At 41.3% G+C, this 16,705-nt stretch overlaps 1 protein-coding gene and 1 long non-coding RNA gene across 3 annotated transcripts in view; one reads left to right on the plus strand and one right to left on the minus strand.

Moving 5' to 3' along the window:
• The window catches only part of LOC110498079 (tyrosine-protein kinase receptor), a 91,797-nt gene that overhangs the window by 49,688 nt on the left and 25,404 nt on the right, over positions 1-16,705 (minus strand). For both annotated transcript variants that reach the window (XM_036955023.2, XM_036955022.2), the window contains exons 3-6: positions 15,934-16,083; positions 13,891-14,119; positions 10,400-10,545; positions 10,145-10,279 (exon numbers count right to left, since the gene is read on the minus strand). In XM_036955023.2, the coding sequence (XP_036810918.2) occupies positions 10,145-10,279; positions 10,400-10,545; positions 13,891-14,119; positions 15,934-16,083 (660 nt within the window). The remainder of the gene's footprint in view (positions 1-10,144; positions 10,280-10,399; positions 10,546-13,890; positions 14,120-15,933; positions 16,084-16,705) is intronic.
• Positions 14,953-16,042, plus strand: LOC110498081 (uncharacterized). The gene is made up of 3 exons (XR_002469773.3): positions 14,953-15,410; positions 15,539-15,601; positions 15,940-16,042. It is a non-coding gene; the product is annotated as an uncharacterized LOC110498081 (long non-coding RNA).

Here is a 16,705-nt window from a genome sequence, read left to right on the forward strand (position 1 = left end):
GTGCGTCTGCCAAATAGGCACCATGTAGATAAGTGTCAGTCCACTGACTGGGCTGGACAAGCACAAATATGAATGAAATCATCCTACTGTGCTTGTGTAAGGGTTGACTATGTACAGTACAGTGCATATGGAAAGTATTCAGACCCCTTCCCTTTTCCACCTTTTGTTACATTACAGCCTTACTCTAAAATTGATTAAATAAATACTTTTTTTATCATCCATTTACACACAATACCCCATAATGACGAAGTGAAAACAGGTTATTATAAATGTTGTACATTTATAACAATTTTAAAAAACAACAGAAATACCTTATTCAGTATTCAGACTGAATAAGAGAGACTCGAAATTGAGCTCGGGTGCATCCTATTTACATTGATTATCCTTGAGATGTTTCTACAACTTGATTGGAGTCCACCTGTGGTAAATTCATTTGATTGGACATGATTTGGAAAGGCACACACCTGTCCATATAAGGTCCCACAGTTGACAGTGCATGTCAGAGCAAAAACAAAGCTATGAGGTGTAAGGAATTGTCCGTAGAGCACCGAGGCAGAATTGTGTCGAGGGACAAAACTGGGGAAGGGTACAAAATAATGTCTGCAGCATTCAAGGTTCCCAAGAACACAGTGGCTTACATCATTCTTAAATGGAAGAAGTTTGGAACCACCAAGACTCCTCCTAGAGCTGGTCACCCAGCCAAACTTAGCAAAAGGGCTCCCGAGTGGCGCAGTATTCTAAGGCACTGCATCTCAGTGCTACAGGCGTCACTGGTTCGATTACAGGCTGTGTCACAACCGGCCCTGATTGGGAGTCTCATAGGGCGGCACACAATTGCCCCCGCGTCGTCTGGGTTGGGTTTTGTCTGGGTAGGTCGTCATTGTAAATAAGAATTTGTTCTTAACTGACTTTCCTAGTTAAATAAAGGTTAAATCGGGGGAGAAGGCTTTGGTCAGGGAGGTGACCAAGAACCCAGTGGTCACTCTGACAGAGCTCCAGAGCTCCTCTGTGGAGATGGGAGAACCTTCCAGAAGGACAACCACCTCTGCAGCACTCCACCAATCAGGCCTTTATGGTAGAGTGGCCAGACAGAAGCCACTCCTCAGTAAAAGGCACATGACAGACCGCTTGGAGTTTGCCAAAAGGCACCTAGAGGACTCTCAGACCATGAGAAACAAGATTCTCTGATATGATGAAACCAAGATTGAACTCTTTGGCCTGAATGCCAAGCATCACATCTGAGCAGAAACCTGGCACTATCCCTACAGTGAGGCATGGTGGTGACCAGTGGCGATTATAGCATGTAAATCTTGGTGGGGCAAAAAAATAAGAAATGTTGGCTGCATGCCAGCAAAGCTACTACACAACACAATACTAAATGGTGACAAATGGTTCCCACAAACTGTTAGGGCCTACATAAAGCTGACCTAACAGCAGTCCCAACAGGACACTTTACCACTGCTACACCTGGCTATCAGAGGACCCTTGTCTGGCAGCGAAACTGTACATTCAGCCTCATTTACTGCCTTTTAAAAAAACATAGCTGATATGGCTGACCTGCTTAAACAAATGTTGTTTCTGCTGAGATGGACAATTGAGATGTATAAACTATGGCATAAGGGGACGACAAGCGGATAAGGGGCAATCCGTAATTTCGATTAAGACTTTAATGAGCGAGCTAGGACTGACGTAGTCAATATGACTATTTGTTCAGCACTTTTGAAATGTACAGCGACAGAATTCAGAACATGGGCCGTTCTTACGGTGTTCTCCCTGTACACCAAGTCAGAACTGTAGGATAAATAAAGGGGGCATATAAGCAGACAATGAAAGCTCTTACAATGATTACATTTCTCTAAAACAGGTTATAGGCTACATGTGCATCACCAAATCAAAGCAGTAGGCAAAATTAAGAGGGGAAAATAGACCAAATTATTAGGGTGAGGCACATGGGCTACTAACAGCTTACTACACAACATACATTTAGTATTACTTTCTTAGATACAGTATACATATCTCCCTGGAATATTACATAATTTATGCAGCAACATACAATACATTTTTGGACTCAACTTGTTGTGATGTGCTCACTTGAACAGGAAGGTGGCGCGGCAATCCTTCGTGGGAAAATTTTGTCACCAAACATTGCCATCAAAGTCTGGCATTCTCTGGATTTATGGTGCTTTCAAGACAACTGTGAACTCAAGGTTGAGTCATGATGACGTCAGTGATCTTCAGGTCGTAGCTCTAGAAAGAAGCCAGAGTTCCGGATTTACAATTCCGAGTTAGACGACCGTTCAAAACTTATTTTCCCAGTCAGAACTTGCTTTTTCCCCAAGTTCCCAGTTGTCTTGAACTCACTGAAGTCATATTTTGCAGTTCCGAGTTAACAGCTGTTTTGAGCTTGGCACAAATCATGGCCAACTTTGAATGTTTATCATTTTAAGCTTGGAAAAGACACATTTATTCCCAGACTTGGGACTACACAGCCACTCCACTGAATAGCAGGCCAGTGATTGCTTTGCAATGCTTGCAGTTAGCCACTGATTTCTTCCAAACTACTCATTGTTGAATTTGCAATTTCCAACTTGTTGTGTAATGTTTATGTCCACTGGCCGATGAGCAGCGAAATGTTTTATCTATGATTATTCTTCATTATTTCTCTTAATATGATAAGGATTAAAAAGGATTTGCCAGTAGAAAGTCAACTTGATTCATGATAATGACTGCTAGCTAAGATTTAGAAAGTATATTGTTGACATGATCAGTCCAATCAAAGCTACTGTAGATTTGATCTGTAGCCAATGAGCCTTCTTGGATGGGCACTTCTAATGTAACTCTATGGCAGCACCCAAGGGTTTTGAATTTTTGAGCTCTACCCTTAGACTTGTCTGTGACGTAGTGTCCCCATGAGTGACAGAACACTAAGCCAATCACACCGCAACTAGCAAACATTACCAACATCTACACTGGCTGCCCAACCACCACAGAAAGTATTGAGCTAGGCTGAAACACCTGCATTTTGGAGCTGCCTTACTCAAGAAAGCAAAAAAGAGACCATGTTTGTATACGGCTTTATTAACTCAATAATTTTTTCAATAATTTGAAATCTATGTGAAATCCATAGATTAGGGCCTAATGAATTTATATAAATTGACTGATTTCCTGGTATGAACTGTAACTCAGTAAAATCATTGAAATTGTGTGGCGTTTTATATTTTTGTTCTGTGTCTAATTTAAGCATTTCACTATACTGCCAACAGATGCTAAATATGTGTGTGACCAATAAAATGTTATTTGATATACACACACACACACACACACACACACACACACACACACACACACACACACACACAGTGGTGGAAAAAGTATTCAATTGTCATACTTGAGTTGGTGACAGAGCTGGTGTAACCAGCCTCCTTGCTCGCACACGCTTTTTCAGTTCTCACCATACATTTTCTATAGGATTGAGGTCAGGGCTTTGTGATGGCCACTCCAATACCTTGACTTTGTTGTCCTTAAGCCATTTTGCCACAACTTTGGAAGTATGCTTGGGGTCATTGTCCATTTACAAGAACCATTTGCGACCAAGCTTTAACTTCCTGACTGATGTCTTGAGATGTTGCTTCAATATATCCACATAATTTTCCTGCCTCATGGTGCCATCTATTCTGTGAAGTGCACCAGTCCCTCCTGCAGCAAAGCACACCCACAACATGATGCTACCACCCCCGTGCATCACGGGTTGAGATGGTGTTCTTCAGCTTGAAAGCATCCCCGTTTTCCCCAAAACATAACAATGGTCATTATGGCCAAACAGTTTTATTTTTGTTTCATCAGACCAGAGGATATTTCTCCAAAAACTACGATCTTTGTCCCCATATGCAGTTGCAAACCGTAGTCTGGCTTTTTTATGGCGGTTTTGGAGCAGTGGCTTCTTCCTTGCTGAGCGGCCTTTCAGGTTATGTCGATATAGGACTCGTTTGACTGTGGATATCGATACTTTTGTACCTTTTTCCCCCAGCATCTTCACAAGGTCATTTGCTGTTGTTCTGGGATTGATTTGCACTTTTTGCACCAAAGTATGTTAATCTCCGAACGCGTCTCCTTCCTGAGCAGTATGAAGGCTGCATGGTCCCATGGTGTTTATACTTGCATACTATTGTTTGTACAGATGAACGTGGTACCTTCAGGCATTTGGAAATTGCTCCCAAGGATGAACAAGACTTGTGGAGGTCTACAAAAAAAAATATTTTGATATTTTGATTTCCCCATGATGTCAAGCAAAGAGGCACTGAGTTTGAAGGTAGGCCTTGAAATACATCCACAGGTACACCTCCAATTGACTCAAATTATGTCAATTAGCCTATCAGAAGCATCTAAAGCCATGACATCATTTTCTGGAATTTTCCAAGCTGTTTAAAGGCACAGTCAACTTAGTGTATGTAAACTTCTGACCCACTGGAATTGTGATAGAGTGAATTATAAGTGAAATAATCTGTCTGTAAACAATTGTTGGAAAAATGACTTGTGTCATGAACAAAGTAGATGTCCTAACCAATTTGCCAAAACTATAGTTTGCTAACAAGAAATTTGTGGTGGTTGAAAAACAAGTTTTAATGACTCCAACCTAAATGTATGTAAACTTCCAACTGCAACTGTACAGTAAAAATGCAAACATACAGTAAATATATTTTTGCATATGCAAAGGAATAAAAATAGGCCTATTTGTACTGTATGTTAGCTCAATTGTACGAAATAGATAAAGAAATTGCCAAAATACAGTCAAATCTAAATCATAAGTCAAGAAACAAATACTCCATTGCGGAAACAAAATCAATCAAATATGTTGTTTTTGTCCGGCCACAGATTTTCATCAACATCACAGGCGATATTCTCCTTGGCCAGACAGTGGAAAAATATCTTCTGACATGACGCATCCACCCCTGAAAAGACTGGAATGTTACCATACGCCTCCTCCATTGCCTGGATTACGGCCATACGTTCATGGGGTTTGCGATCATACACCTTCATACACCTTGTGTCATGCACAAAGTAGATGTCCTAACCGACTTGCCAAAACTATAGTTTGTTAACAAGAAATTTGTGGAGTGGTTGAAAAACGAGTTTTAATGACTCCAACTTGAGTGTATGTAAACTTCCGACTTCAACTGTATATACAGTGGGGCAAACAAGTATTTAGTCAGCCACCAATTGTGCAAGTTCTCCCACTTAAAAAGATGAGAGAGGCCTGTAATTTTCACCATAGGTACACTTCAACTATGACAGACAAAATTAGAAAAAAAAATCCAGAAAATCACATTGTAGGAAACAAGCAAGATTTCTGGCTCTCACAGACCTATAACTTCTTCTTTAAGAGGCTCCTCTGTCCTCCACTCATTACCTGTATTAATGGCACCTGTTTGAACTTGTTATCAGTATAAAAGACACCTGTCCACAACCTCAAACAGTCCAAACTCCAATATGGCCAAGACCAAAGAGCTGTCAAAGGACACCAGAAACAAAATTGATGTGCTCTCGGTACCTAATGGAAGTCAGGCTACCTCTGGCGAGCACATGGAGGGCTGTGCGCCCCCCAAAGAAATGCCACCCCACACCATGACTGACCCACCGCCAAACCGGTCATGCTGGAGGATGTTGCAGGCAGCAGAACGTTCTCCACGGCATCACCAGACTGTCACGTCTGTCACATGTGCTCAGTGTGAACCTGCTTTCATCTGTGAAGAGCACAGGGCGCCAGTGTCGAATTTGCCAATCTTGGTGTTCTCTGGCAAATGCCAAACGTCCTGCACGGTGTTGGGTTCTAAGCACAATGCCCACCTGTGGACGTCGGGCCATCATACCACCCTCATGGAGTCTGTTTCTGACCGTTTGAGCAGACACATGCACATTTGTGGCCTGCTGGAGGTCATTTTGCAGGGCTCTGGCAGTGCTCCTCCTGCTCCTCCACAATGGCGGAGGTAGCGGTCCTGCTGCTGGGTTGTTGCCCCCCTACGGCCTCCTCCACGTCTCCTGATGTACTGGCCTGTCTCCTGGTAGCGCCTTCATGCTCTGGACACTACGCTGACAGACACAGCAAACCTTCTTGCCACAGCTCACATTGATGTGCCATCCTGGATGAGCTGCACTACCTGAGCCACTTGTGTGGGTTGTAGACTCATGATACCACTAGAGTGAAAGCACCGCCAGCATTCAAAAGTGACCAAAACATCAGCCAGGAAGCATAGGAACTGAGAAGTGGTCTGTAGTCACCACCTGCAGAACCACTCCTTTATTGGGGGTGTCTTGCTAATTGCCTATAATTTCCACCTGTTGTCTATTCCATTTGCACAACAGCATGTGAAATGTATTGTCAATCAGTGTTGCTTCCTAAGTGGACAGTTTGATTTCACAGAAGTGTGATTGACTTGGAGTTACATTGTGTTGATTCACATCTCGGAAAAGATGTGTAATGTTGTAATTCTTGTTTGCGAAATTCGTGCTAATGTTGGATTTTTGTGCTGGCGCCCAATAGACTCCCATTCACTGCTTGAAGGAGAGCGCTCCTTGTTCCAGAATCGCACACCAACACTCAGAGATCATTTACAAACGCAGGATTTGTGTTTAGTGAGTCTGCCAGATCAGATGCAGTAGGAATGATTACCCGTTACATTGATAGGTGCGTGAATTTGACCATCATTCTGTCCCGCCTGAGCATTCTAAATGTAACAAGTACTTTTTGGTGTCAGGAAAAATGTATGGGAGTAAAAAGTTAATATTTTCTTTAGGAATGTAGTGGAGTAAAACAAAACAAAATAGAAATAGTAAAGTACAGGTACCCCAAGAAACGACGTAAGTAAAAATGCTTTAAAAAGTACTATTTAAGTACTTTACACCACTGTATAAAGTACCACTGTATAAAGTACCACTGTATAAAGTGCTTAAGTGAATTTCATCATAATGAAGCATCTTATTTGTGAACAGCTATGTATAGTTATGACCCACCTAGCGGAGTGTTCTTGCCACAGCATTTTCTTGATAGGATTGTTCTGGACTTTTTTGTTGTTGTTGAATATTTAACTTATATTTGAAAAACAAGTGTCAGGGATAAAATTAACCACCATTGCACATTTTGAACAATTTGGAGGGATATAGCTGCTCTAAGGATTCTTAAATATTAATTAATGTTATGCTAAAAACTCTATTGTCACCTCCTGCTGCATGATAATATTGCAAGACAGTCGATTTTGGTCACTTTTTCTTGTCTGCTGAAATGACCTATGCCTTTGCTTTACTGTGTTGTGAGTATTTGAGCAAGTTTTATTTTCAAAATCTGTTTTCTATGCAGTTATCCACATCAGGGCAATGTAATGAGGATAAAATAATGAAATGACAATGTACACTATTTCCAATGCTTAGAATATTATATCATATTTCCTTTCAGATTGACTAAAATGTTGTCCTGATCATGGATGATGCAGATATGGCCAGCTTCATTTCCTCATATGGAAATGTTGTGTTTTTGAAAAACTTGTGGAAAGCTGAAACTAAGAAAGCAATCAAGCAATGTGGAAGAAGAAGCCCACACCCCAGGAAGATCAGAGGAAGCAGACCAGAGGAAGACCAGAGGAAGATCAAGGACTCGCAGTATTGAAGTAGAGTGGATTCACACTGGTAACAAGGACACCAAACAAGTCAGAGCAAAGCAAGGAGGAGGCACCAGAAAGGTTGTTTTGAACTGCAGTGCAGGAGTTACTGAGATCCTGAAAGAGGGAAAGGATATTTTCTTCCGCACTGGACAATCCAGCAAAGGCCTTGAGACTGGCTTTGAGTTGTGGGACTTCAAACAGACTTCCAGGTGATTTTTCCACTGGTACAATATATGAGACAGTCAAGATACCCAAGTTGAGTTTCTATATTGTAACTAAGCCATTGCAAGAGACTTGAAGACACTTCCATCTCTGAGCCTTTGAGTGATGTGTCTCACGATGATGATGAATATGACAGCACTGAGTTCATTGTCTAGGATGAAGACCAAGTATCAGAGGTCAGTCAGCATGGGCCAAGCATCACTGATTACACAGTCAGCACAGATATCCCCATCATCTTCAACCACCCAGTCATCAGAGCTGAACATTTCATCACTGATCGGCATTACCCTGAACTGAACTTATTAACATCGTAAGTTTTGGCCAAGGTCACTGCACAAGCTCACCAAGAATAAATAATATCACCAATTTAATGCAGATAATAAAAACAAGTGTTCAGAATAGTTGCTGGTGGGGCGTGTGTGATTGTTTCATCAGTAAGGTATAATAAACATAATTATTACATGCACACGTTTAAGGAAGCAGAACTGTATCAGACTTCTATCCAGGAAGAGGTTTTGGAAGAGGTTCATCCAGAACTGCACACTTTGTTTTCTTAATATGCCCACCATGATTCAATTCACAAGTTTACAGTGCTACATCCATAAAGGAAACTTCAATCTTTGGCAAAACTGTCATTGTGGTTTCTGAGTAGAAACACCTGCATTTTTTCTACGTGCCCATTTTCGGTTCCTCTTGTCAGCGCAGACCCTCTCTGGGCACGCTCCCAAATGCGTAACACATGTAATGAAGTAATCTGCTATTGCCTTTGGGTCATTGTTTGTGGTGTAAGCTTCCATCCACAAAACATAAAGGCTAAAGCCATCTATGAAGCCCTGTATTGCAATACCATACGGTTTCATTTTATCATATCCGTCCATATGCCATAGCACGTTGGGACCTTTGGTTGTGTACTCCACACCTTGACCTGGCGATCGATCATCTTGATTATCTGTCTTATAGTGTCTTGCGTTACTACAAAACCTCTCTGAATTGCACAAAGATGCAACCCTCTGTAGCCTTGCATTTGCCCATTAATGTTGATTTCACTGTACAACAGTCAATACCTCATCCAATTCCGTGTGGTTCCTCCTTCTGAAAAGACCCAATCTGCGGCACAAACTCCTTAAGGTCATAATACTTAACATAATAAAGCCAATTCTAAATTATTGTCACACCCTGATCTGTTTCACCTGTCTTTGTGATTGTTTCCACCCCCCTCCAGGTGTCGCCCATCATCCCCATTATCCCCTGTATATTTATACCTGTGTTCTCTGTTTGTCTTTTGCCAATTCGTTTTGTTTTGTTTTGTTTCGTCAAGCGTTTTTCCCTCTGTTCCTGTCTCTCGGTTGTTCCTGTTTTCTAGTTTTCACGGTTTTTGACCTTTTCTGCCTGCCCTGACCCTGATCCTGCCTGCCGTCCTGTACCTTTGCCCCACCTATCTGGATTACGGACCTCTGCCTGCCCTTGACCTGTCTTTTGCCTGCTCCTGTTGGATTAATAAACTGTTGTTAATTTGATTTCGTCTGCATCTGGGTCTTACCTCAAATGTGATAATTATAGTTTTACCACGTTATCTAACTCCGGCCTTTCTATGGTGGAATGCACAGCAACAGGAAGCCAGGAATCATGCAATTAACCAAATCCCCTACTTTAAACTTGAAATATAACTGCCACATTATAATAATGGCACATTGTCTTCAATTTTTTCTTTCAAATTTATTCTTGAAATATTGACACTTTATTCTCGAAATATTGCCACTATATTCACAAAACATTACCACTTTATTCTTGTAATATTGCTACTTTATTTCTCAAAATTTTATTTTACATTTATTCTTGAAATATTGCCACTTTATTCACAAAATATTGCTACTTTATCCTCGTAATATTGTCACTTTATTCTTGAAATATTGCCACTTTTCACAAAATTTTATTTTGAATTTATTGTCGAAATATTGGCACTTTATTATCGAAATATTGGCACTTAGAAAAAATATTCTCAGTGCAAAAAGAAATAAAAATAACTCATAGTTTTTGTTTTCTCTCTTGAATTGGCCCTAATACTCTTCCGTACCTATCTGAAAAGTCAGAATATTACACAACTTAATCGTATTTCTCAAAGTATGAAGTTTAGATAAAATATAAACAACGTGTTTCTTGGAAAGATTAGATACAATGTACACATACAGTACACAGGGCCCAGAGTTTTTCCTGGCCCATGAGTAATGTAATGTAATGTTGTTGCACTGTTGATGCCCTCACAGACTCACCACAGATAAATCCCTCATCTTCCCCTAGGGGGCAGTCACCGTGGAAGTCACACACACTAGTCTTGTCAATGCAGCTGCCCAAGTCACAGTGGAAAGACTTGCTCTCGTCACAGTCTGTGCCTAGCTCATGGTGACCTGGAACAAGAAAGAGCTCACATTTAACTTCTGGTTTAGTCCACCATAATACGCTAAAGTAAAAATAGCATTACATTTTGATGTTTCTATTGATGTTTGGATATGTAGTTCAGAACATACCCATGTCACAGTCTCTGAGGTCCAAGGAGTCGAGGGCCAGAGAAGCCCTTTCCTTCCCCAGGCAGGTGGAGTAGAGTAGGGTCACCTGGAAGGGCTCATCCACCTCTCCAATAACCACCTCCAGCACCTCCCACTGGGCCCTATTCCTAGCAAACAGAGGGTTAAGTGTGTGTGTCTGTAGTATGTATGTGTGTTTCTGCGTGTTTGTTTGTGTGTCTGGACGGCAAAATGTTGAAAGGACTTTCTGTTCAAATAAGTATCTAAACAGCCTTGTCTATTGTCCCTAACAGTGTTTGGCCATCTGTGCAGTAAGTAGATAAACAACTTTACTTTAATGAGAGAAGTGTGTTGCATCTACACTACCGTTCAAAAGTTTGAGACTGGTTGAGACTGGTGTTTTTCATGTACAATTTAATGAAGCTGCCAGTTGAGGACTTGCGAGTAATTTGTTCTCAAACTAGACACTCTAAGTCCCTAAGAGCTTCGCACACCTGGATAGTACAATATTTGCACATTATTCTTTAAAAAACTCTTCAAGCTCTGTCAAGTTGGTTGTTGATCTTTCAAGTCTTTCAAGTCTTGCCGTAGATTTTCAAGCTGATTAATGTCAAAACTGTAACTAGGCCACTAAGGAATATTCATTGTAGTCTTGGTAAGCAACTCCAGTGAATATTTGGCCTTATGTTTTATGTAATTATCCTGGTGAAAGGTGAATTTGTTACACAGTGTCTGAACCAAGTTTTCCTCTATGATTTTGCCTGTGTTTAGCTCTATTCTGTTTATTTTTATCCTAAAAACTCCCTAGTCCTTGCCGATATCAAGCATACCCATAACATGATGCAGCCACCCCTATACTTGAAAATATGAAGAGTGCTACTCAGTGATGTGTTGGACTTGCCCAAAACATATTCAGGACAAAAAGTTAATTTCTTTGCCACATGTTTTACAGTGTTACTTTTGTGCCTTCTTGCAAACAGGATGCATGTTTTAAAATATTTGTGGCCTCCCGAGTGGGGCAGTGGTCTAAGGCACTGCATTGCAATGTTAGCTGTGCCACTAGATAATCTGGGTTCAAGTCCAGGCTCTGTCGCAGCCTGCAGTGACCGGGAGACCCATGGTGCAAGGTACAATAGACCCACTGTCGTCTTGGTTAGGGGAGGGTTTGGCCGGCAGGGATGTTCTTGTCCCATCGCGTACTAGTGACTCCTGTGGCTGGCCGTGCACAGGGCATGCTGACACGGTCGCCAGGTGTACAGTGTTTCCTCTGACACATTGGTGCGGCTGGCTTCCGGGTTAAGTGGGCATTGTGTCAAAGAAGCAGTGCGGCTTGGTTGTGTTTTGGAGGATGCACAGCTCAAGACCATCACCTCTCCCGAGTCTGCATGGGAGTTGCAGTGATGAGACAAGACTGTAACTACCAATTGGGGAGAAAAAGGGCAAAAAAATAAAATAAATACAATTTAAAAAATGTAAACAATTTATTTTCACTCTGTCAGTACAATCTGTTATCTCTTATCACAGCCATTAATCTCTGCAACTGTTTCCTTCCTCTCCGGCAACTTAGTTAGGAAGGGCGGCTGTACCTTTGTAGTGACTGTGTGCAGTGAGTGTAATTAATAACTGCACCATGCTCAAAGGGATATTCAATTTCTGCTTTTTTTTTACCCATCTACCAATAGGTGCCCTTCTTTGCAAACCATTGGGGGAAAAAACTGGTCTTTGCAGTTGAATATGTGCTTGAAGCCCACTGGGCACACACTAGTTGAATTAATGTTGTTTCCACATCATTTCAATTAAATTATGTTGAACCAACGTGGAAAAGACATTGAATTGACATCTTTGCCCAGTGGGAATATTGATTTCACATTGGCTCTAATGCTGTTTCTGCTCCTGCAGTACCATACAATAACCATCTAACTGAGATTCCCTGAGCTCAACGACAACACAGGAGGTATGAGACCCCACTGCATGGCATCTTAAACCACTTTCATTTGGAACAGAGAAATCCAGTAATTCTCTCATCCTTTTATCTGAGACCTGTCAGAGATGCATTAGCATCGACAGGGCTGTAGTGGAGCAAGTCGAGAGTTTCAAGTTCCTTGGTGTCCACATCACCAACGATCTATCATAACATTTAAAAAATATGTATATTTTACCTTTATTTAACTAGGCAAGTCAGTTAAGAACAAAATTCTTATTTACAATGACGGCCTACCAAAAGGCAAAAGATCTCCTGCGGGGACGGGGGCTGGGATTAAAAATAAAAAATGTATTACATATAAATATAGGACAAAACACATCATGACAAGAGAGACAACACAACACTACATAAAGAAAGACCTAAGACAACAACATAGCAAGGCAGCAACATATGACAACACAGCCTGGTAGCAACACAACATGGTAGAAGCACAAAACATGGTACAAACATTATTAGGCACAGACAACAGCACAAAGGGCAAGAAGGTAGAGACAACAATACATCACACAAAGCAGGGCAACTGTCAGTAAGAGTGTCCATGTTTGAGTCTTTGAACGAAGAGAGTGAGATAAAACTGTCCAGTTTGAGTGTTTGTTGCAGCACGTTTCAGTCGCTATCATGGTCTAAACACACCAAGACAGTCGTGAAGAGGGCACGACAAAGCCAATTCCCCCTCAGGAAACTAAAAGATTGGGCAATGGGTCCCCAGATCGTCAAAACGTTATACAGCTGCACCATCGAGAGCATCCTAACAGGTTGCATCACAGCCTGGCATGGCAAGTGCTTGGCATTTGACTGTAAGGCGTTAGAGAGGTTAGTGCGTACGGACCAGTACATCACTGGGGCCAAGCTTCCTGCCATCCAGGATCTACAATAATTGGCGGTGTCAGAGGAAAGCACATAAAATTGTCAGAGACTCCAGTCACCCAAGTCATAGTCGGTTTTCTCTGCTAACGCACGGTAAGCGGTACCAGAGCGCCAAGTCTAGGACCAAAAGGCTCCTTAACAGCTTCTACCCCCAAGCCATAAGACTGCTGAAAAATTAATCAAAACGCCACCGGACTATTTGCATTAATCCCCCTATTTGTTTTGTACACTGCTGCTACTCGCTGTTTAATATCTACCCCCGCACACTGACTTGGTACCCCTTGTATATAGCCTCGTTATTGTTATTTTTATTTTGTTACTTTTTATTATTTTTTACTTTAGTTTATTTGGTAAATATTTTCTTAACTCTTCTTGAACGGCACTGTTGGTTAAGGGCTTGTAAGTAAGCATTTCACAGTAAGGTCTACACTTGTTGTATTCAGCGCATGTGACAAATAAAGTTTGATTTGATTTTCTACGAACTTACTCAAGATGCAAGGTAGAGTACCGCAAGTGAGATACACATGGTCGCACTAAAAATCTTGTTGAGCAAATGCTACTACTGTAAGAATACTAAAGAGAGATTGTTGAGAAGTTGTGTGGAATGTTAAAGTGAACAAACATAAAATCAAAACATGCTAACCTGGTGCCATCTTGGTCTCTGCCACTGAGAGCTGTTGTGCTGATGACAGACGCTGATTCGACTGGTTTCACTAAGACTGAGAGGTTTCCAGCGGTGGGCCCCAGCTCAAAGCGGGCCAGCTGCAGATGGCACAGTGGGCCACTACTGTAGACCACTGGACTAGTGATGTAGTATTCACACTTCCTAGACGCCCTGGAGGAAGCGGAGGGACTCAAAAGCAGGAAGTGACCTGGAATGGGGGGGACAGACAATAATTTCCACAAAGTCAACTGAAGTGTTTGGACGAAAAACCCAACCCATAGCGAAATATTTGTATTGTTCTGAAAGCAGTATTTTCAGTTAATTATGAAGCAAAACAACACATCAAAATGATTAGGGTAAAAATGCTGCATTATCCTACTGCACATAGACCTCCTTACAGTGTTACACACCGTAGCTCTGTTTCTCTTGGCCGGGTCCCCCCCAGCGCTCAACACACGTCACCATCTCTCTAAATACAGCTGTCATGACGGGGACCTTTCTGGATATAGATTGTGCCTTCCCCCTCTCTCTCACTCTCTCCTAAACCCAGGTTCTGTTATCTCAGGCCGTAAATTCCTGGCGGAGACTCTCTCCCCCGGCCATGCAGTATAGAGAGAGAGAGAGTTTCACAGTAGAACAAAGGAACTTCTACTACATCACAGAATTTGAGAACTGAACAATATCCATGTTTTGGAGAATGTGTAAACGGTCAGTGGAGAAGCCAGCTACGACCGGTCTGTTTTCTTTTTCATGTTTGTGACCAAATGAAAGACAATACAGCCACATTACATTACTCTGTTTATACAGGTGCCTCCGTTATGAGGTTTGCATCTAATTATTGTATTAAATGAACGGATAAAGATTAAACTATTTGTGAAATTATGTAATGTGATGTTAAACCTTTAATGTGAGAGTTTGTATTTCCTTTAAAGTTTAACTAAGTCATTGGCCCTACCCCATGAGCACAGACACGATCCGGCGTCATGGAACAGCCCTTTCCTATTGTTACGAATAAAACCCCCTCCTGCGGAAATCCTCTTTAGACCATGCATACCTCGGTGTCAGCTGAGCTGGCACAGGTTAGAGTACCAAGACTGAGCAATCCCACAGCGTGAGCTGTGATTGCGAATAGTTTAGACTAAGCAAACCCACAGCGTGAGCTGTGATTGCGAATAGTTATTGAATTTCTGACCATACCACGTGGAGCATTGGCTACACGGCTGGAAATGGTTCAACTCTGAGACTATCGAACCCTACCGAATAAGAGAAAATCTTAGATACTAATTACTAGTCTGCAGCTAGAAATTATGTAAACCTGGGATGTGAATACTGACAACCGCCGAAACATCTATCTATGAGAATATTTCTGAATGGTACCCTGAAGTATCCATCTAACCACGAAATAATTTGATCTTCAGGGAAACAGAAAGAGAGAGAGAGACTTGGAATTCTCCAGCAGACGGACCGGACTCCAACAGAGAAGATCACGACACATGGGTGTAAATATATATTGATTGCAATTATTACCGAATGAGTGAGCGTTCATGTGCAAAGGATTAGCATTTCAATGAATATAATTATCAACTGTGTGTAGTGATCCCTTTTTGTCTTTCCCGCTCTCTCTCAGTCCACACTGAGATTTGTGCAGATAACCAACACTTTACGACGTTTGGAATGAGACTGACGGGAGGTAAAGAATAATTCATTAATAGAAGACTAATTGATCAGATATTAAAATATCTTTGTACAAAATGTTAAAAAAATATATAACTTTGTAATCTGAAGATTTTCCATGGTGCCCGGACTTCCTAGTTAATTACATTTACATGATTAGTTGAATCACGTAATAAGAATTACAGAGAATTGATTTGATAAAATAACAGCCTTCACTTTTAATGATGCCAAAGACACGACACAGTATACTACACTATGCTCTCAGTGAGATGAAAGGAGTAGCACATTTAAAGGTGTGAGTGAAACACACATGGAGTATTCTCTTTGTGACTGTGCTTCCTCCCTTACCGTCAGAGTTCCCCTCCGAATGGTCGCTGACTGGCTTCATGGCCTGTGTGCTGGATCTTTGTTGCTGTGGTGACATGGCCCTCCAGTCATTTCTGACACTGTGATTGGAGAAGGTCCAAGAGCAAGGCGATTCAAAATCACAAGAGGTAGCTGCAGGAGTGAGGAAAAAGAGATCCATTATGTCTGAGACTGACTCTATGTTCCGTTCACACATTCTTGCTAAACATTGGCCACTGTATGATATAATTTATATTGTACTGTGTTCAATACTGTATTAATTCACATGGAAATCAAGAGGGAAACTGCACCTGATTGTAATTAAATTAGTTTAAATTAATTATACAAATGAATGACAGAAACGCATGGAACTAATGATCCTCATCTGATGCCAAATTAGGCCAACATTGCAGCCTGCTTCAGAAATATGATGAAATGAGGACATCACAATGCCTTAACTGTATACTCCACTCCACCAACAGCTCCTAACAGAAGTATACACTCCAGATGCCCATGGGTGAAATTAGAAGAAGTGAACCAAATCTCAGGGCAATTATCATTTGAAACCATTATGGTTACAGTAAATTGGCTAAAATAGAAACAGTGTCCGTGTTACTGTTACCACAGTTAGAAGGCTTTACTGTTTCTACTGTCAACTTACAGTGCCTTGCGAAAGTATTCGGCCCCCTTGAACTTTGCAACCTTTTGCCACATTTCAGGCTTCAAACATAAAGATATAAAACTGTATTTTTTGTGAAGAATCAATAACAAGTGG

This window comes from Oncorhynchus mykiss, chromosome 19 (genome assembly GCF_057628025.1).
Source record: "Oncorhynchus mykiss isolate SJ-2025 chromosome 19, ASM5762802v1, whole genome shotgun sequence".
NCBI lineage: Eukaryota > Metazoa > Chordata > Actinopteri > Salmoniformes > Salmonidae > Oncorhynchus > Oncorhynchus mykiss.